Source organism: Varanus komodoensis, unplaced genomic scaffold (genome assembly GCF_004798865.1).
Source record: "Varanus komodoensis strain SLA01 unplaced genomic scaffold, ASM479886v1 scaffold19, whole genome shotgun sequence".
Taxonomy (NCBI): domain Eukaryota; kingdom Metazoa; phylum Chordata; class Lepidosauria; order Squamata; family Varanidae; genus Varanus; species Varanus komodoensis.
Window position 1 is genome coordinate 14,590,042 of NW_025335550.1, and position 22,927 is coordinate 14,612,968.

A 22,927-nucleotide genomic window follows, 5' to 3' on the forward strand; every position below is an offset into this window, starting at 1 on the left:
TTGAAGATAAGCTCTCACCAAACTCTTTAGGGGTTTAACTAATTTACTGCACAGATACGGCACGTCTGTTGTAATAACAGGTAGGATGTATTGGGGTCGACCATTTATCAGAATTAGACTTCTTCTCTCCATTCGCAGTGAATGATGCTGCCTACACGGCTCTCGTTCTCAGAGCCTGCCATCCCCGCACGGACCCTAATGTGGCAGGCAAACAAAATTGACAGTCTCCTCTTGTCAACAAGGGGCGATCCTCCTGAGAAGCCACTTAGCTTTGCAGAGGAAGCAATGTATTAATGTGCCTGTCCCAGGAATGTTAATCATCTTCAAGCTCCCTCTGACTTTGACATGAACAAAATCACCAAATTTGTTTACTGAATGAATCGTAATATGCTAATAAGAGAGCATGACATATATGGTAAAGCCAAACAGATGGTTTGTTTACTCCACTTTGCAACTTTATAAATGTTGTAACTCGGAAGATGTTAGCAAGAATTATTGGGTTGTTGGCAGGGGCGACTGAGCCTTTTGCATACAAAATGCACAGCCAGACTAGAAAGAAAACCATTTGTTATCACTGCAGAATGCACACAAATGTTCATATCCGTGTGACATTTGGGCAAGCTGTGCATGTACCAACTGAACAAGTGAAGTCTCTGGCTTTACCACAGAACAGTCGGTCTGCTCTGTCTTTTGCTCACACAGTTCTATGTAAAAGGAAAACCTGAGAGTTCTGCACTCTTCAAAGTCCTGGTAATTCAGTACATACCTGTTGAGGTGTTAAGTGAGATGGTTCTTAGGGTGTGAACAGAATTACATTTTCCCAACAGCTGCATGTGCTCAAAAGCATCAAGGTCAAGGCAAACTCTTAATATATTAGTATTGTTGTTCGTTAAAGATCAAAAGGCATTACAAATGAGAAGCATAACCACGGGTGTAGTTGCCAGAGTTACTCAGTAATGGTGTAAGTTGTACTGCAACACTTCAACCTCACACTTTACCAGCTGCCTTCATGCAAACTATCTCATTATAGAAGGGGTTCTATGAGTCAAAACTCTTTCAACATTGAAAACTGGTCAGAGAAATCATGAACGAAAAGTCTTACCAAGCTTTGACAAAATGAGCTCAGCATATTCATGAAATAAGTAATATTCATCATTTCATCTCTACTAGATGTAAGGCCAGCTCTTCCATTAGGCAGAGTGAGGCAGCTGCTTCAGGCAGCGGATTTTGGGTGCAATGAAAACTGTTGGTTATTAAATTTGTTGTTATGGCTTTGCAACAGGGAAGAGGTGGTTATGAATTTTTTCCCCTCATGTGCCAAAGTAACTTGACTAGCATGAGTTCTTATGGAACCTGACTTGTGGAGGGGCGAGGGGGGATAAGGACAGTTTCGAGGCCTTTTACTTCTCTTCAGGCTGCGCCATCTCATAGGCCACCCAGGAGTACAGAGCAGAATGCAGAGACTTAATCAGGCCAGCTTCATAGGCCTGCTTGCTTGGGATTATCAAGACATTGACTCCACCATCTAGGATCTTCCAGTCTATCTTGTGCATAAGAGCTTCATACATACCTGTGGAGCAGAGCTTGATTGGCTTTTATGGCCTTCTCTAAGCCATCCATGAAAGGCAAGATTTCTTCTGAATGAATATCAACATGGAGAGATGTATTGCTTGGATGATATTTTGAGATGAAAGTTATTTTTATCATGACAAGCTTGATACAAGCTTCATGTTTATTTTTTTCTTGAGAACATGCAGCATTTATTTATACATTTGTTTGCTTTTTACAGTTCAGGGGACTCGTAACTGTAATATCCATAATTTCAGAGCCATCTTGCACACCGTTTAGAAGAAGGCTGGGCTACCAATTTTTACAAAAAAGAATAATTTAAAAATACTTGAGGCCTTTATCCGGGGAGCTGAGTTGGCTTCTTAGTCTGCACCTGTGGTCTACGGTGATCCTATAGTGTAACCACTGATGTGTGTCCCACAAAGTGCTAGAAAGCCATGTCTTCAACTCCTTACTATTCCAAAGTAGCAAGATAGAGCAGTTGCAACGTACTCTGTACTTACAAAATGAAACACCATCTCTTTAGCCACATAGAAAGAAGGATCTGAACCAGTGATCACAGTGAATGCTGCGTGAGCACTTTGCATATTCTTTTCTGTGGTAACATGTTGGCACAGCTAGGAAAACAGCAAGCTCCCCCATAAAGATACTGGGATCAGGTTGCTCCTAATGAACTGGGAGAGTTTGTATCATACTTCTGGTATGCACTTTTAATAAAGGTGGGAGTAAAGGGATTTGAAAGGAAACTGAGGAAAGGGCTTGTTTACACATGCAAGCATCTTACTGCTTAAAACACTCAGTCACATTTTTGTTTGTTTGTTTGTTTATTAATTGTGTTTAAAGGCCCCCTATTAGCATCAGTTCAAATGCAGGAAGAGACTCCATTGAAAGGCATTGCATCTGAGAGGATACCTGAAAATGGGCAGTTTAAACTCATGAATGTAAATTGCCAAGTCATTGGCTAGTCAAAAAGTGATGAACATTTGTGGACCTGCCCTGAGAGTCTCCCCTTTATTTTGCTGAGACATTGGGAACATTTTCACAGCATAACCGCTTTGGTGAGAAAGAAGCCTTTTAGATTAGGTTGAAATTACATTTCATTTATTTATTTTTCGATTTATATCCTCCCTTTTTCCTACAAAGGGCTCAAGGCAGCTTACATCTCCTCCTCCATCTTATCCCTACAACAACCCTGTGAGGTAGGTTGGGCTGAGAGTCTGTGACTGGCCCAAAATCACCCAGGTGGCTCCATGGCTGAGCGGGGACTAGAACCCAGATCCTCTGAGTCCCAGGCCCACGCTCTTAACCACTACGCCACACTGGCTCTTCATTTTGAAAGAATGCTTTTAAAATTGATGCCATTTTCGACTGGACTAGTTTGTTTTGCATTACTGGCTATTGAAGATACATATGAACAGGCCTGGAAATCATAAGAAAGACATAGAAGTCAGAAATTCTTGAATCAAAGTGATCGTCATTTGTGAATCTGCATTTGCCAAGATGACACAGAATTTAAGAACTAACTCCAAAAGTTAAAAGTCAGTGTTTAAGTCAGTCCTGTAAATTTTCCTAAGAACTGTCATTTGTAAAAAATAGACCATAGTGTACACTGTCATTGACTATTGCAATACAATTTCAAGTGCACTGTGCTAGTTTCAATTCCATCGTGAATTATGATGTACAGTGCTCTCTCTCTCTCTCTCTCTCTCTCTCTCTCTCTCTCTCTCTCTCTCTCACAAACACATACACACACACATATTTTAATGTTTTTTTAAAAAGTAATTTTCTAGCTGCGCTTCAGTGACTGATTACCATCACCAATGTAGTTATGCCAGCTCTGGACTTCAGTGCTGGGATCCCATGAAATTGTTCCATCCTTCCTATTGCCATTGGTTATTAAAATCTGAGAGGATTTTTTTTTAAACAAACCTATCCAGGGGAGACCAAGCAAAGAAGAAGTATGAATGCAGTTTGCTTTCCAAGGGTTACTTTGGAGCAAGAACTGTTACCAACTGTCCCAGCCTGGCGCTTATATCTCATTTGAAACATCTACTCACTCCTGACCAACAAAGAAAATTTCAATAAAGTAGTTTTACTGGTTTAACAGCAGTGAGCTCCTGGGATTGCCAAAGTGCTAAGGCTTTCCCAAGGAGAGAAGGAATCAGCGGCTGAAATATAATTAACCTTCCATTCTCAATGCAAAACTGCCACACACACAGGAGCGCTGAAGTCTATTAGTGAAGTTATAACGGCCAACAGGCAGAAGGAAAATTGGTCAAAAGTTGGCGGCTGCTGTCATATTTTTAGAATTATGATTAATGACACTAATAATGCAGATGATTACTGATATGTGTATCTCCTGCAGTTTATCATATTGCTCTGGCTGCCTACGTCCACAATAAACACGATGCTATCATTTACCTCTTTATTGAAGGCAATCCTTTCTCATGTGAAGGAGCACACTCTAATTACTTTGTAATGTTTTATGTCTCAACTATTTTGCAGCTCTGGACCCCAGCAACTGCTTCGTATCTACCATTGATTAATTACAGAATGTTTAATCAAAATTTAGAACCTAATGTTGTCATTTATGAGCACCATGCATTGCCAAGGTATTTAAGATCTCATTCCAAGTACGAGGAAAGTGCTGGGTTCAAAATAAGTCTCACCAAGGTGCAAGGTGCCAAAGGCTTTTTACCTCAGGTATTTTCAGTTTATTAGTCATTCCTTGGTTGGCTTCTGCTTTCATTATCCATTGAACCCAATGGGCAAGCTGTCATTGACATCAGTAGGTTTTGCAGAAGACAGGATAAATTGAGGTTGATTCTCCTCTGGTGCTTAAGCAGCAGACAGTCGGGCTCTGATTTCTTGCTTTTAAATTGTTCTCATTTCTTTCCCTTTCTGCCTTTTTGGAGGGTGGGGAGGCGAGAGGTAGCTGCATGGCGCTCTCCTGGGTTTCCCTTAGGGCAAAAGTCTTTGCAAATGACAGCACAGTTTTGAAGCGGTTAAACAAGTAGGGGGAAAAATTGCAGGGACAAATACATAAGTTTTTTTTAATGTGGATTTTTATGGTACTGTCATACAACCATTCACCGTTGAAGTTAAGTGTTTTTTTAATACCATTACTGAACTGCTGAAATGGATGCTAATATAGCTTGGAGTGCTAATGTCAAGTCCTGGTAATAAAAAAGACAGACTGCTGAATGAAATAATTTCAAGTTAAAAAAAAAGAAAAGAACAAAAGTGCTCTCGCTCTCCACTTTTATTGAATTGGGACTGACTGAGCCAATTGCTTTAGAAGTCTGTAAAACACAATTACTAGTGAGCTGAGTGACCCAGCTGTGCCCCCTTTGTGACGGTATAGGCTAAAAAGCCTGCAGAATTAGTGCTGCTACTATATCTGGCAATCAGACCTCAGAAGTTCCCCAGTGAAAAGGTGCTGTCCCCTCTACCAACACCTGGCTCCTTTTGTCCTGACATCCTGACACCTCAATGTGTGATAGCTAGGGGGACTTCAGGCATCAAGGGACCAGCGAACGGATCCAGCTAAAATGTGATTTTGCACATTCTCCTGTTTTAGAAAACAAGATTGGTGACTTCTGTTATAAAAACATGAATTAACATACTTGTTTTGTTTCTGTTTGTTTGCTGGCTTTTAACCTTCTGAGTTCTGAATGCAAAAACACTACTTGGGATGTACAAGCATTAAAATTAACTCTTTCCTGTTTCTATTTTCAACAAAAATGTCCTCTAGTTTAGTTACTGGGTTAAGGGTTTTTACACAGCAAAGCAACTAAATGGAAGAATTAAACTGCGGAGAAGTTAATAAAGTAAGTAAGGAAGGAACTTCATAAACCACTAATGTAAAGGCCACTAATTCTTTAGTACTAATGGCTCTTTATCACAAATTTACAGCTCTTGTTTTAAATCGTACAGTTTGACATGGAGCCTGAAATTTGGAAATATTATGAAAATGAATTACTTGAATACAACATTTTGCATAAATAAGTTCAAGGCTGCCCTTCTTCCTCTATCCTTTTTTTTTCTTTTTTACAGAAAGAAGTACACATTTTCAGTAAAATCTGTGGATTATGATTTAGAGGTGCAAGTTTGGGCAGACTTAATGCTTTTAAAAATTTTGCTTTCTTTTCCACAGAGACAAAAATAAATCTGTTGCAGGAAAAATGTAAATACATTTTTAAAAATCAAATACTTTGTAATTATATAGGGTCTTTTGAAATAATGCAGTGTTTAAAGAACAAACTTAAAGTGAAATGGGGTTCTAATTAATCCCTCTTTCTTCATTTTGCTTGGAGGAAATACTTCTTTTAAAAATATATATTGGGAACTAGGAGTATCTATTTAGAGGTTTCTGTTCCTGGAAAACAGAAACAAAGTTGGTTTCACGGCTTGTGGACAGAGCTTACCACCAAAGACTTAACACACAGATCACTATCCGCATCAACCCACTACTATTACCACAGACTAGCTTTGGAGATACTACAGCTCTATCCAATAATCTCTCTCTAATAGGGTAATAACTGCTGTGACACACTTCACTAAATGGTAAACTGCCAGGTAAATATTGAGTTTTTAAGAGCTGACATGGCTGGCTTTAACTGCTAATTTTCTGGAGGGAAAAAAGATGTAGGAGTGATGCAGTTGCAGAACTCAGATTCAAGAGGAAGACACTTCTTAAAAGCTGCTTCTGGAAAGCCACGTAATGGCCATATGGTTTAGTCATACAAGAACTTCTCATTTGTAATAATGAGCGTGAAACACATGAATCCTGCTAAAGATTTCCTTCATGCATGGCTTTGTTTAACAAGTGCTTTTAATCTTTACCTTATCTCTGCCGACTGTCCTAATCTTTATGGGATAGAATATATTTAGACCCCTTTCTTTTTTTAAAAAAATCTTTCTTCAGCATAAGAGTGTATGGTCTTCATTATGTCTCAAGAAAAGCACCTGCATCTCTGAGAAAAGCAATTAACTCCATGGTTTAGTTTAACTTTCCTGCAATATCAATTTATTTGACAGGGTTGCATTGTTTTAAAATTGCCTGGTTACAGTTAAATTGCATTTAGTTGTGAATTTAGATACTGTTCTAACACTGAAAACAAATACTGAACAATCAGCTTTTCCATCAACTTCATTATTTCTTTGCGTACCTTTGTGAAAAACTATTGATTGTAACAAATCTAAGTGCTGTTTTTCTCACTTTCAGGAAAGCTACCAGGTGACTTTAAAGCTAACATATTTTCAATTTTACATGATGCTTTTAAATGCAGTTAATAGTGTGGTTAAAAAAAGAATGATACCCAAAATTGTTTGCAGATAGGTTGTTATGAGAGTTTTCAAGAGTGACAACTGGGCACCATCCAAGGTGACTCTAGTCAACTCAATACAGCTTTATCCATGAGGAAGAAGGGTCTGCCAAGGACTGGCAGTTCTCTTTTGTAAGTCAGTCAAAAGTTATGGTTCAGTTGAGATCTAGAATGAGAGTATCACATCTATGTCAAGAAATTAGGTAGCTAGAATCCCTAGCTACTTTTAAACATCATTTAGACCATTGCCACCACCCAGCAGGACAAAATAAAATGCAACGTTAGAAGGTGAAATGTCTTCTGAAAGTTGTCATGAAGACAGGAAAAAAGGTGATTGATCAAAGGAAGCCATTATCAAGGAAAAGGAAGGCACAGTCTGATTGACCGGTTGATTTGCCAAGGCAAGATATGGGCCCCTACACCTTCAGAGTAGTGCCCACTCACCATTTCATGGCTATTAATTAGAGAACTATTGAAAGTGCGTTTAGAGTACAACAATTTGTGTGTGTGTGTGTGTTTTAACTAACCATGTTAAACTGATTAAAATATTGTGAAAAAGAAGTAAGGTGCTCAAATGCAATGTTTTCCTCCTACAGCATTTTAAGCCAAAAATGGCCTAAATATGTACTGAAAGACACCACAAGTGAAGCTCCTCCCTTCCTGTCAATATGGTTTCCCACCACTCGCGAACATTTCTTGGAAAAGCACTCTCAGAAAGTTAGCTTTCTAAGTTTCAAACATAGCGGGAAGACTGGGAAAGGAGGGGGCGATCGTTGCTGTTGTGTTGAAGAGGTGATAACAGGAGGCAGGTAGCATGTTTTCACATCTTCACCTTTGTTGATAATGTATGCAGTGGCTCATCAGAGGTATTTGATGTTAATTTATTCAAGCACACCTGTACAGGGCTGGAAGTCAGGTAACTAGATGAGTAAGTAGTATATGCTTCCGCTTTCTTGATATAACTACCCAGAGGCCTATCTGCACACACATTTAGTTCTGGAAACATCAGCAGGTTTTAATAAACTAAATACAGCTGTCTTTCTCCATACAAATCAAGGAGTTTACAAGTTTAAATCTGGACTGATTTAACTAGCAACCGAATGGCGGAATCACACTTGGCACCAATAGTTGCCTCATATTTATTTATAAGTCACCCTGAGCAAATATTATTTTGTTTTTAAATTTATTCATGGGGCTGAATCACCTTTCCCACCTTACAAACAAACACACATGCTTTTCGTTCTGCAGAAATTTAAAGACAAACTTTAACAATTAGCATCCTTTACTCAGAGGAAGGAAAAGCATAGAGTTCCTTTCTTTGTAACTTGGGGTGGTTAAGAGTTCTGTTGCAAATGCATCTATTTTACGTAAACATAGGAAATAAAAAATGGAAGTAACATGCCTGCCTGTTGATAGAGTCCTACTCTTGGCCAAAGTAGCAAGGAACACTTACACGGCCAATAGCTGATAGCAATGGAAAATTAATATTAACTTGTTAGCATGTCTTTGATTGGTAAAGTGTTCTGCAATGTTTCTTTAAAATTAGCCAACTGTATCAAAATCTTTTAAGAGGGCAGAATTCAAATCCAAAGCTGAACCAGCTTGTAGTGGCATGGAAAACCAAAGAATAGGTTGGGAAGTAAGACAATCATCACAAAGAGGAAGGCAGCCATTTTGAGCATGTCTGTCCCGAAAGGAAAATGGTAGGAAGGTTACACTAGAACAGTTTGCTTTTCTCTGACAAAGCTCACACTGCATCTCTTTCCAATTTCTGCCATTCTTCTCCTATAACACCTCATTAAGTACTCATCTAATTGTTTAGAAAGATTCTCTTCCAGGTTTCCCCCTTCATTTTGCTTTGGGGTATTCTTGAGTGCTCTTGGAGTGTTCTCTGTAGTCTTAAGTTGTTGCTTTTTGCCACTGCAGATTTTGCTGAATCCCAGCAATGTTATTCTTTACCAGAAAGAGCAGCGAATAGATTAAAGGATGCTGCGTATGACAGTCCCCATGTCTTGCTTGGTGGGAAATGGAAAGTGCAATTTTCAACAAACCAGATGTTACTATAAAAACAAATGTTTTTCAATTTATAAGTATTAAAATTCTTTTGAATAAGAAACATAGCTAATTTTAAAGAATGCATTACAAAGTCTCTACAGGGATAAACATATCCCTTGGAAGAATGCCGATGTTTCCTCTTACAATAGTGATAAGTGTGGGAACAGAAAAGCTAAACTGCACTTCATAAACCTGTGAGTTTACTCAAGTAGTTAAAAGAATGCTCACAATTATTTCCACAGGGGTGTTCAATCAAGCAGTGTCTTAAATATAATGTTAAAATGTGACATTCTTCATGTGCACATTAGGTTAGGTGTTTCACATTTCTGGTACAGCAATTAGTGCTGAAATGGCTATAATTGGGTTCTAAAGTTAACAGCCCATTAAGGTGACTGAAATAAGTTCTCCTCTTAGTGTTATTACTCCACTTATTTGGCAGCAGAGTCAATATGGCACTATACACTGGTTTACATCTTCAAGGTCTTCTTTGCTACCTGAAGGACTAGGCATGTAATGGACTTGCTTTGTGAGAATTCATTTAAGAAACTACCTCTAAAAGGTCAACAAGAAAACCTTAAATTATTAGAAAAAACCTCACTGGACTAGGATTTTACCTCAAATGCTGACTCTTCTATCCAAAGGTAATGACTGCCACAGTGTCAATATAAAGGACTAACAATTAAAAATCCTCACTCTAAAATATATTTTGTGGTCATGAAAGGACTCCTAAAACATAGTCATATGCAAAACAAATGCTTCCGTCCGTCCTTCCTCACACTCTTTCTTTTGACCTCCCATTTAAGATATGCATCAAAAGCTACAATACCAAGTACAAAAAGGATGTGTCTGTTACTTTCAACTTAAATTACTAGAAGGGTTACAAGCACTTTCGCAAAACCAGCTAGATTTTGCAGAGACTATGGTCAAATTATTTACACAAGAAAACTCCAAGGCATCCTGGCAAACTTATCATTCTTAGGTGTGTGCTAAAAACTAAACCATTACTCAAGAGTTTTCAATGCACCACATGAATTCCTTGCACTTACGAAGTTCACTCCACTTGTGGGTTCCAGGGTACCTATTTACAAAAGAAAGACTTAAGGAAATAAACTTCCTGTGCACTTTGCACTGTGGTTGAGGGGGAAAAACTCATATACCACATTCAATCTAGACTAAAACCTAGACACAAATAATATTTTAAGGCTCAGTCTTGTTGGTTTAATTTGTTATAAACAGCCTAGCTTAAAGCATGATGCTAGTGAATATTTGTTCTGTATCTTTGGACAATAACTTTTATACATACATTATGGACAATATAAGAATTTCATTATGATAAGACCATTAACTCTGCTGCTGAATGACATTTAGGATGCAAAGATCTCTCTAGCATGTGTGCATTCAAAAGTCTACTTAGTATGGTTCTGTTTTCTGTTTATATATATCAACGGTCAGACCCTTTGCCATCCCTGCCTGATATTAACCAAAAAAACTATAGGTCTTCCATTTGCGCTTGACTCGCTGGTGAATGCAACTTGCTCACACAAACCTTTCCATGAGCACAGTGATAAACTGAACATAAAGGAGTTTCAGAAGGCTGAGAAGTGGACAGCAGCTTAATGTCACTCATACAGATTTGCAAACCTGCTAAGGCACAGCAGTATTTGAACTCAGTTTATTGTACCAAATTCAATGAAACCAAGACAGTAAGGTTAAGTATATTTGCCTTGAAATGAGTCCTGCTGGATTCACAGGAGCTTACTTCCAAGTAAATATAAACCAGGATCCAAAGAAAGGGTTAGCCCAGTGAATATTTGACTTCTCTTCTACCAGTATATGATCACCATAGCACATCACAAATGACGTGGGACACTCCCCTGTATTTTAATTAAGTGTTCAATATGTGATGCCTTCACAGGGATTTCCTGTTTGAGAAAAATGAGTGTAAAAACTAGTTTCATCCTAAGGGAACTAGTTGGACAGCTTTTGGGATCCTGGCCATGTTTAGCATTATGCTGTCAACCATTTCAAACATTACATAGAAATAAGCCCAGTTTTCTACAGAGACCCAGTACAAATGTTCACCTAAACAATAGTTGATGTGATTGAGAATAAGCTGTGGTGAGGACTGGAGCTATGTTCTTTCTTTCTCTTCTTTTCTTTTGATGCAAAGTTGAGGAACAATACACTCTAATCAAATTGTTTAAGTCAAACCAGGATCAAATCATACTTTGATAACCCATTTGTTAAATAACTTTGGTTAGAACAAACCATGGTTCTCTAAGTTCATACGTAAAATTATTTATCAAAACTTTTACCGTCCATGATCAGCCACAGGCTCTCTGAACAGTTTATGGTATGGGGAATTGTTGATTCTAAAGTGAGATGGAAACTTGTAAATTTTCCTCTTCTGCATAAAAGAGGAGAGTGGAAGAAAAACATGCAAGCTCAAGGGTTGTTCGAGATCATCTAAACAATGGAGATTGTTCTGAATTGGGCAAGTGTGTACATTCAAAAGAGGGCTGTGATCATTTTTCCCTGTGATAAGTGTGCCCATACTCATGGTGTACTTAATGTGCAAAAAGACTATAATGATATAAGGTTAATGTGCAAAAAGATTCTAATGATATAAGGTTAACTAGTTTGAAGTACATCAGAATCAAATATTTGTTGCTGTTTTGATTTCTCTGCTAATTTCTGTTTAAAAGATCTGACAGCTAAGAATAGACTCCTGAGGACCATTGGTATAGAAACTGACTCATAGTATGGGAACTGACCATAGTCTAATAGGCAGTAGTGCACTTCCTTCTTTTAATTTCAGTATGTGATAGTCATGGGATTAATGAGGAATGGTAGTGTTTAAACAAAGTATTTATCGTCATAACATGGGTCCAATATTATGAATCTGTTTAAGTGATTTTGGAACACACTATGCTGATAAATAAATGTATATTTATGGAATAAGTATGATAGCCTGCAATTGATTCACTTTGGCAAATTCCATTTTCCTTACCATTTTTTTGGAATTAAAAAGGGAACTCTACTTTAAAAAAAAAAAGAAAAGAAACAGCTGCTTCTACTTAAACTAAACTATTTCAAAACTGATGTAGCATTGCTACAGTGTGATATCATCTGAATGTCCAACATAAGCCTAAGACCCCGATTAATTTTAAAAATATGTGCTAACTCTCCTTTATCTGTGTGTGCAGTGCTCATTTGGATGAATGAAGAGGTACACACATGCAAAGAACAAAACACAGCTAAAGGAACCATTCACCAAGCATTGTTTCTGGTCTTCCTTCCAGAGATACTTTCTGGTCTTCCTTCCAGTAGTGCACTTCACCAATATCATTATGGATACTGAGTATTAATGGAACAGATTCCCACATGAAATGGTGCAAAATATCATCATCAGTAACCACCTGTTTTTGCATCCATTTGAAAGGAGGATCTTTTCCACCCATCTGATATTCCATACACTTCAAGAGGAGTTTTCCTTAACTTCGAAGCTAAGTCACTAAAGATACTGAATGTAACAGAAATGATGGCCCATGGGGACATCTTCAGATAACCCTACATTTATTCTTTAAATGACACAGTAGCTCTTATGTATATGAATGGCCTGCATAGGATATTTAAAATAACAGATTATCATTCATTTGCAGAAGTTGGAGTTCTATGTCTGTAGTAGTACATATGGAACAGAGAGAAAATTGTATGAGTTCAGTGAGCATACAGAAAACACTTGGATGTACTAATAAAATCTATTTGACCCACTATGTCAGGACATCCATTGCTATATATAAAGCCGTTTACTTTACTTTTTTACTATTCTGCATATCTGGAAACAGTGAAAAACAAAGCTAATTCTCAAACTACGGGAATATGGATGGCACCATTGATATGCTAACTTGAGCCTATTCATGAGCACCCTAGACTCAGCTTGCTGAGATAATTTATATTAATAGTTTGGAAAATTAGTTTATAAATACAGTATTTACTGACCTGTCCCTGCTTCTCCGTGAGGGGAAGGCAGCATTACAGCCAGCCACTGTGCAGACATGCATCTCTTTTAAGTGAACATTCCTATAGTGGAGTTTCACACTGTAGGAACTCTTGAAACTCTTCTTGCACACATAGCAGATTTTGGGATCTGGGCTGGAGCACAAATCGCCCTCAGGGGAAAATTTCTGGGGGCTGTTATAGTTGAATGTTGAAGTGAAGCTTTCATGGAGTGCAGCCATGCTGGCACTGCCTCCATTGTAAAGTCCATATTGGCTCATGTAGAACATCTCATACGTCGGGTCTGTGAATTCTTCCTTAACCTTCACTTCAGTGTGGTGGGAAGCATCATTGTGGTTTTCATCTGGCCTGTCATGGTTCACCATGGATTTATTATTTCTTTCATGCATCATGTGTTCATCCCCTTCCATGGATTCATCACACAGTTTTGGTTCTGAGGATTCTGACTCATTCTCATAGTCTCTCTCATGCTCTTGGTCTTCCGATGTCATGCTATCTGCCCTTCTTAGCTCGGTCCTTGAAATGCACCTGTTTCTCCCATTTTTTGAGAAGTCTTTCACAGACAACCCGGGGCTCATCTCTTCCTGAGAAAGGCAATGATTGTCATGCCCACCATCATTCGCTACACTTCTGCTGTCATTAACTTCCTCATCTTCATCATCAAACTCATCAGCGGTGTCAATGACTTCCTTCTCTATTTTCACAGGCATGCTTGACTTCCTTGGCTTTTTCTTAGGGGCAAGGTCAGCATTTGCCTCCTGGGAAGGCATCAGCACTGCAGGTAGTGTTGATTCTGAATGAGGAAGAGGAGGCTGCTCTATTGTACCAGTTGCTGGCATTAAAGGACTCGTGGGTAATGAGGTTGGAGGACTCACCATCTCACCAGGTGTAAGTAAACTTCTGTAAAAAGGAGGAACAGGCTGTACAGTCTTTAAAGCTGGGAATACAAGTTGGCTAGGTAGAGGATTTTGAAGCACAGGATCTAATGGGGGAGTGGTAAAACCCATTGGAGGTCGTCCAGGACTTGTTAATGTTAGATTGGATTTTGTACTTGCTATAACAGGTGTGGCGGCACCTGATGTAGCACGGATCAGATCCTTATCACGATTGTTCCTTAGCATGGGCATATGAAGCCGGGGGTTAGGGTTAGCGCTGTGACGGTTACGACTTCTGAGTGAGCTGAAGACCATGTTACAACCTTCAATAGTACATCTATGTTTGATCTTAAGGTGGACTGCATTGTAGTGTATTTTGAGAGTCCCCTTGTCATAAAAGGTTTTGCCACATGCATTGCAAAAGACTCTCCCCTTCCGTGATGCTGATCCCATTCGCCTCATTCTGTGGATTCTAAAAGTACTTTTAGTGTGTTCAGGTTTGGATAAATCACTGACGGGGGTAGATGTCTGAACAGGGGACACAGAAGCTGGCTCAGTTTTGGGCTCGACATTTGTGATGCTGGTCAAGGCATTCCTGCTGGCTGTCTGCTCACTCTTGAAAGGGGCCGGGGAGACTTCAGACTCGCTGCTTTCATTATATTCATTCTGGGTTGAAAGACTTGGTTCACGCAGCCTCAGTGTTGGCTGTTCCAGCAGAAGCCCATTTGGAGGCAAGCCCAACAGAGGAGCAGAGACTGGATTGATGTACTGAAATGGAAGCAGGAATGCCAGGCTGTTGGGGATGTTTTCAAAATGATGAATGCTGGATGGGTTACTGTTCTCCAGGTGAGCGAGGAGGCTTGGACTCCTGGTTCGATTATTGCTTTCAATAAAAGTCCTTATATCTGAGTCTGCCTTTGAAGATGGTACAGCCACTGCTTGCCCTTCTTTTTCTTGAATTGCCATCAGCTCCACAATGGATTTGGTTTCTCCGAACCTCAGAAACTGCTGAAGGGTAATAATCTCTTCTTCCCTGGACATGATGGCCCAGCGGTCCAGCACTTTGCCTGCAGCATCCTAGAGGCCATATCAAAGAAACAACAAAGACAAACACAAAAGAAGAAAACCTTATTGATTCTGCATAATTATTGACTTCGATTGAAAGTGCTGTGCTGACTGCTCATCAAACACTAAGCTCAAAATACGACATGCAAACACTGTGCTGATAGAAGTCGATCCACAAAGCAAACTTTGCTACCATGCAAATGTAGTAATTAGAGTCATAGTTAAAGAAATAGAGTGGTTTAATAATGTCAAAGCAAACAAAAACGTGGGCCAGTGGGGCTTTGTGATCTAAAATACCTTCAATAATGCCATTTTAACAACAGAGACCTATGTTCTGTGCAACTGTTTAACATTCATTAGAATGAGAGGTGAACTCTCATTGTGGGCTGCATTGCAAATGCGGAAGACGGCACCTTAGTCCATGGCAAATAGAACCACTACAGGAAATACCTGAATACATTTAGTAGTAATGTACTTCTCAGATAATATAGAACTAAATAAAATAGTAAGAGTTTTTAAATAAAAAGTAGTAAGATAAACCACATTGCTAGTAACTAGAATTGGCTGAGGTAATAATTCAAAAGGCAAAATAAAACATTACGTGGATTTTTGTTTTACTATTTTTTTTCTTCCAGAGTAGTATTTTGAAATTAATTTTACTCCAGCTTGAATCAAAAGTCTTGGAAAACCCCATTGTTTTGATTAATGCAACTGCTGCTGTAGATGCAATTAACTGTTATCCTGTAGTACAAACTTGGTTAAACTTAAAATAGGATGGCTTATTGCCATATTTTAGAAAAGTAATTGACAGCTGAAAACATTTTTAAAAGTATACAGTTGATACTTGCAGATAACATAAATGTGTAAAAATGTCTCTCAGCACTGCCTTCAGATAGCAAGGGAAAATGTCCAGGGAGAGTACACATCAGTAATCACCAGGCTATCTGTTGTTAAATATACATTAAAAAGCATTTCACACTTTCATTTTTGCTGGTAAGTATGAGATTTGCCTCGAGGTAGGACTTAAAAATTCTGCACTGTAATGTCAGGCTATCCGCTGCAGCATGTACGGATAAGGACACGAAGAAAAGCATTAGAATGTTTAGATAATAAATACATCATTTCCTGGCAACTTTTCTAGTTAGGTTAATGGCAGCCATGTTGCCACCTTTGTAATTCACCAGTGAACCTTTCCCTGTGCATTAAGCAGTGGATGGCTTAGTGACTCCAACAGAGATGCTTCTCCCCCTTAGGCTCTTTAGTCTTGCTTTCCTTTCTCTAAGCACAAGCAGAGAAACCTCAACAACTCTTATTCTCTAGCAAATGGACAAAACAGACAACAAAGTATTAGGAAAGGAAGAAAGATGATGAAAGTGTAAATAAGTAAATCATGTTTCTTTTCCTCCTTTACTAAGGAGGAACTAAGGAACTCCTGTTCCTAAGGAGACAACACAGAATTAACTTGTGGAACTCACTGCCTTGGAACAGTTGTCATAAGCTTCTGCTCACTCCTAGAGGGTACCCCGGGTTCGAGGGGAGCAAAGTTTTATGCATGCCGGAAGGACTTGCCACTTGCTGCCACAGCAGACAAGACTAAACAGATGGTCTGATCCAGGAAGACTCTTCTCATGTCCTTAAACTAGTAATGTTCTTAAGGTCAGAATTTTAAAGCCTTTCATGGTGCTAAGAAATTCTGAAATCCTGTCAGGACACGACCTATTTGGGCATGCAATATTAAGAAAATTTACACAGAGATAAGCTAAGTACTTTGCAGGAACTGAATTCAAAAGGGAAGTGTTTGTTTATTTCAGGGTTGATTTAGGGTTGATTCTCAGCAAATGTCTCCCCTGCCCGTGATCCAAATTTTCCTGAAGGAAGACATGCGAAGAATATTAGCTTGGAATGCGAAATCCACATTTGCATTCCCGTGCAACGTTTTTCATGTGCATTGTCCCAGAGAAATTCTTTTCCCTGTGGCAGAAATATATTTTGTTGGAATCAGCCTGTGGACCTGTATTTATTTATTATTTGATTTATTTGATTTCTATCCTGCCTTTTTTCTTTCTTTTAAAGAACCTGGTGTGGCTTACATCATTCTCCTCCTCCTGTTCGCAATCCTATCCCCACAACAATAACAAGCCTGTGGGAGAGTCTGGGACTGGCCCAAAGTCGTCCAGTTGTCTCCATAACTGAGTGGGGGCTTGCACCCAGACCCGTGATCTTAACCACTATAGCACACTTGCTCTCAGTATGAAATGCTCAAATCCAGTTACGATGATTGTTCTACATCAATACGGAATCAATACACATCAATACAGAATCTAATCAGATGTTCAAACAAGGAGGAATTAGGGCTTGTAGACAAGCCAAAGCTTGTGTTAGAATTTCCTTTAGCATATGCAAACATGACATGTGAACTGCATGTGTTTGGCTAGCTCTAGAGGCTGGTAAGGGGAGCTGCAGCTGTTGGGATCTTAAAGCTGGTAGGGAGAGAACTAAAGTCCAGAGAAAGTGGTTAAAACTTTCAAATAAAAGTGTCTCAAAGCATCACATCATCCTTACTTCCACTTATTCTTAGCTGGTACTAACTAGTTCAAGGGCAGCACGGATATGGAGAACAGCAAAGCTACTGGAAGAAGGCAATTTGCAAAAACTAATGTGGGATTAAGCTGAGCTTTTGTCCACAGATCGTCTGACACTGGACTCCTGGACATGCTGAATCTGTGGTTTTACTCCCTGGTACCCATCAGTGGTTGAAGGGACACACTGATGATTGCTTGCCCATGGACACCCAAACCATGAAACTAGCCCTGTGCATGTAGATACAAATAGTACTGAGAAGGGACTGGATACAGCCTGAACCATCAACACGTAAGCCTTTCTCTCATGGCCTGAACAAACCCGGCTAGCACTGCTTTTACTTGCACATTGCACTGAAAGTGTGGAGGCCTTTGGGTGGAACCAAGCAGCATGAACCTGTTTTGCATCCTCTATGTGTTCAGCTTAAACCTGGGCATTGAGGGAAGGGAAGGGAAGGGAAGGAGCCACAGTGGAGTGTCCTAGAGACTGATACCCCTTGGAGACACTGCTGGGTCTCTGTTCATAGTAATATCTGATGAAGATACTGGAAAACTACTGAAACTATCTGGCTGTATTAGATTGGCCTCTGGCACAGTGTTGAAGCATTCACTTACTGGGATATATCACTATCATTTCTAGCTGAAGTTCTCCAGGTGGTTCACAACATTTAAGTCACCCATCCAGATTTCAACCAGGCCCAACCCTGCTTACTTTTCAACATGAGGCAGGATCAGGCGCTTTAGGCTGTCTGGAAGCTAGGGCAATTACGGCAAGAAGATTACTATTTAAGTGATCCTTGGCTCATTGCTGTAGACTTCTTGGAAAGTTTGTTTGTCTCTTTTTTCCTATCTGTATGGCTGAGAATGTATGAACCCTTTTGGTCTGATCAGGTATCTTCTATCCTAAGGACTCTGAAACCTACCATGGATCTGCAGCCTGATCCTGTGCCTCTTTTCAGAAGCATGTCTCACTGGCTTCAGTAGGCTCTACTGCCAGGTAAATTTGCTTGGGATTGCAGCCTTAGTTAGTCTTATGCTAGACATTAACTCCCAGGTACATTATGATATGCCTGGGTCCTGCCTTTTTTATATAGTTTACATGCTCATAGCATGGTTTATGTTCAGCCTGGCAACTTATTCGTAATATATTCTGCTTCTCCCAAATCTATGTCTTTACTAGTCACTAAAAGCCCGTGCCTGTTTCAAAGGAATCACAGCATTATAAAAGTTAACCAAGCATCCACGCGTACGTAAACTTTCACTGAATACCTACTAGTTGAATTTTATTTTTAATATGTGATCCATGCTGTATATTCCTTAACACTTTTCCAAATTAAGCACATAATAAATTTTAAAAACAAATGATCAGTGGACAACATTTAGAATCACATCTATCACTGGAAAATGAAGGTGAGCCTGAGAAATTTAAACATGCAAGTTTTGTTTTGTTTTTCCCATAGCTGTTTTTCACTAGTTTCATATATTTGCTATTATACTACAAAAAATGACACCAGAATAGATATTGTAATATAATACTACAAATATCTGCTGTGTTATAATCAACGCTCAATACTCACATATCACCAGCTGAAGGAAATCTAGCTATGTGTTATAATTCAGAACTAGATAAGGATGAATAGGAATATTTTAAGATGAACACCTATAAGAAACAAAGGCAAACATCCCTTTGGAGCAGGCTATAAACTAGCTTTACATTCCTTGGAGCACTGCAATGCCTGGCTTGAGGTTCACATCATTTCTGACATATAACCAGTTTCTTGTCTCTCATGATCTTTCCCCAATGCCATTAAATGTTATCAACATACACGTTTTTCATTACAAAAGGTTCCAATCTGTAGTGTTTCTGAATAAGACAAGTCTCCTGTGACCATTCAGACAAGAAAGTCAGGGAGCATCCTTGCTGAGAAAGTGCTCAAGAGCAGCATGCCGTATTTCTGCAGCATAAAAAGTTGTTTCTGCTTCTTTGGCCTTCCAACAGTGTAACCCCTACACATGCCTACTCAAGCTTCATTGATTTCAATGGTATTTATTCCCAGGTTTGTGCAGACTGGTTGCTTTCTTCTGATTTTAGTAGCAGGAAAGTCTTAACACCATCTGATTAACTTACAGGACTTATAACCTTAGATTATACTTTTCTTCAGTCTAAACACACACACGTTCTTCTCTATATATAACTGTGCAAATAAATATTGCTAGATGCAGACACATTGTGTGTTCATTATTGGGTCAGTAGAATAGTGTCCAAGTTAATCATTTTCTGATTTTCACTGACCTATGGGTTAGGATGAGATATGCCAGGACATGTTAGGATACATCTTGCTCGAACATGTGGGTCATCTAAGAATGTGTGATGAGTTCAGGACGAACATAGCAAACAATACAAATAGGGTTAGAAAAGATGACTTCTCATCCCAAGATTCAGTGTAATTTTCAACAATTTAATTCAGGGTGGGGTTGTCCTGTGGACAGGGACAAGAAGGAGAGAGAGATGATTTCCTGAGGGGTTCTACTTCATAAATAAAGTTTTTGATATAACACGAAAGCTTTTATACCTTGTTTAAGAGACAGGTTTATTTCCCCAGAACATTTTCTACTTTGAGCTTAGTTTGAAATAATCTGACGTTTTCCCTTCATAGAGATTTGAAAATATTCTACAATCCACAATACCTTAGCCAACTACTAATTAGTATATATCTATCAGTATTTGCCTGTCTGCTATTATCTCTCTAATTTACTTCTTGGCATAGCTAACTGAAGCTAAATGTATGCATTCATGCATACATGTCCTGCATTCAATGAATGATAATTATACAGAAGCTAAAATTAATAAAAAGGTTAAAAATCCACCTTTAAAATTATAATTCTGGGAAGCACTTAGGGAATAGTTTTTATCAGTTTGTCATAGTTTCTGAGAAGTACTTTAACTTATTTATTTCATTAGCTGATTTGTATGTAACTATTTGGTACATCACAATCTGGTAATTGTAATATGATGAGAAGATGCATAATGTACATAGGCATTTTTCAAGTTTTATAGTGTAATCCTCTGCAGATTTATTCAGAAGTAAGGCCCACTGAATACTGAGATGATATGCCCAGTAAATTTCTGCCTGTGATTCTTTCAACTCAGTTTCTTTTGAACATATTGTCGATATAAAGCTCTATATATTTTTCATCATGGACTGGGATCTAATATTGTTACTTTGCTCTGCTGTGCAATAGCCAATTAAAATATTATATTGTTATTCTATATTACCTTTCAGGGTAACGAAGTTTGGGTTTATTACTTTGAAAAAAGTTTCAGCCGCGGACCATTCCAAGAATATATCCATCCATCTGGATCCGTATACCAGCATATGCATACGTTGACCCAATATATGTATATCCAATACATGTATATCCAACATATGGGTCAAGCAGTTCTCAACAATCCATTGTTGGCGTTTTCAACAGTGAGAGCTTCTGTGTATTCTATGCTATGTCAATTTTGCCAATGACAGGCACATCAGAGCCATTAGACTACGTCCACAGCAGAAAGCTGAGGATGAGATTTAGACCTGAGGACTTTGCACTGAATCAGAGCACTGGTCAGTCTAGCTCCATATTGGCAGTACACTAACTGGCAACAGCTCTCCAGGTTTCAAGCAGAAATCCTTCCTGGCACAATATAGAGATGTCGGGGATTGAACCTGGGGCTTTCTTCATGTAAAACACACCCTCTTGCATTAAGTTATCTCTGTATACTAGTGTGCAGTGAAGTCACACAGATATTCTGTGGATGTAACTCTTATGGCTGGGGTCAGCTGTCCATCAGGTGACTTGTGGAAACCAGACCAGACCCCCGCTGATTGCTGTGACAGGCGATAGCTTCCATCTTGGGGAATAGTGTTGTTATGCATTTGGACTTCCCTGCAGCTTTCCTTCTTTTTAGTGTGCTTAGCAACTCGTCTCCTTTCTTCCATGTCAGAATGGCAGCCTCAGTCAAAATCTTAGTCCCATTTCAGTCAGATTAGAAAGATTGCCATGCACTAAGTGTTCAAACTGTAGGAACCATAGACCTGACTGAAAGAAACTTGGGAGCTGTAGAACTGAATGAAGGAACTAGATGAGAAAACAAAGTGAAAGGGGGAACTCATCTACTTCTTACAAGTTAAAGAAGGTCTACTGAAAGAGACAGACCTCTAGGACTTTGGTGTTAAATTGCATCCTTGAGCATCACCTCCAACAGCAGAGACCCTGTCAAACAAAATATTTAAGCACTGGTCCTTTGCTGATTTCAAAAGGCACAATCTACCAGATCCCCAATTAATACCACTACATTCAGGATACAGATTGTCTCTAGAGGTCTCCTGTAATTCTCATACTGATATGAATCTTCCGTGTTCCATAAGCTCCAGTCTACCTTAAATCTCCATAATAATTACTCTCTTTACAACATTCTGAATGCTTGGCCCTGAAGGACTGTAGTATAATGAAGTGAAGCATTTGCAACAAATTATATGAAAATGCACAAAGTGAAATGAACGTGTCTCTCTTGATTAAATGAAGTTCTGGCACAGAGAGGGAAGTTGGAAAATACATGACAACAAAGAGAATAAGTTGGGCAGTGCATGTCTGCATGAATTTTAAGAGGCAGGTTTTACTTTACTGTGTATATTTCCTCCCCCAAATCAGGAGCCAACTACCAGCATGTGAACCAATTGGGAAATGTAGAAATGTGCTCTCTTAATTCTTATTGAAGGACTAGGCCAATTATTTAGAAAATGTCCTAATTGTGTTAGCAGTAGACCTCTGTTTGAAAACTGTCTTCACCAAAAATGAGAAGAGCTACTACTATAACTTGGACTGTTAATATAGTATGTCCTGCCATTTTTTTCTTGGATCAGGTGGATAAATATATGGACATTTTGTAGTCACACAAAGAAGAAAAAAGAACAATGTACAACTGATCAATAAGCAGCATGCCAAAAATGAATACACAATTTCTGTGAAATATCATTTTAGGAAGCAAATTATGGTGGCAGCTGGTCATCTACTGATAGAAACATACAATTACTTGTGGGCCTAGGTCAGATATTTAGGAAAAGGTTGCTGCAATTGCAATGGGCACAATTATACACTACATACAGTGGCAATGCTTCATATAATTCTGCCTCCATTTGACACCACTGTCAACGCCTATCTAGGACTGTATAGAACCAAAGAATGTTCAGGTTGTGGTCTATGTTGCTAATCGATTTGTCTTCTAGTGATCTGCATTAAGGTCCATCTGCAGTTGTCCATGTCTAAGGGGCTCGATTGGCTTTGTTGTGGATCCAGTGAAAATAATACAGTAAGTCTGAGGTCTCTGTGATCTGAATGTGAACAAGAGTAGTCTCTGAACAAGGCTTAAAGTTGAATTCTAAAGTGTTTTCCC

At 38.9% G+C, this 22,927-nt stretch overlaps 1 protein-coding gene across 6 annotated transcripts in view; it reads right to left on the bottom strand.

Moving 5' to 3' along the window:
* BNC2 (basonuclin 2) overlaps positions 1-22,927 on the bottom strand; it is a 454,605-nt gene that overhangs the window by 16,662 nt on the left and 415,016 nt on the right. For all 6 annotated transcript variants that reach the window (XM_044427979.1, XM_044427976.1, XM_044427980.1 and 3 more), the window contains one exon: positions 12,954-14,923. In XM_044427979.1, the coding sequence (XP_044283914.1) occupies positions 12,954-14,923 (1,970 nt within the window). The remainder of the gene's footprint in view (positions 1-12,953; positions 14,924-22,927) is intronic.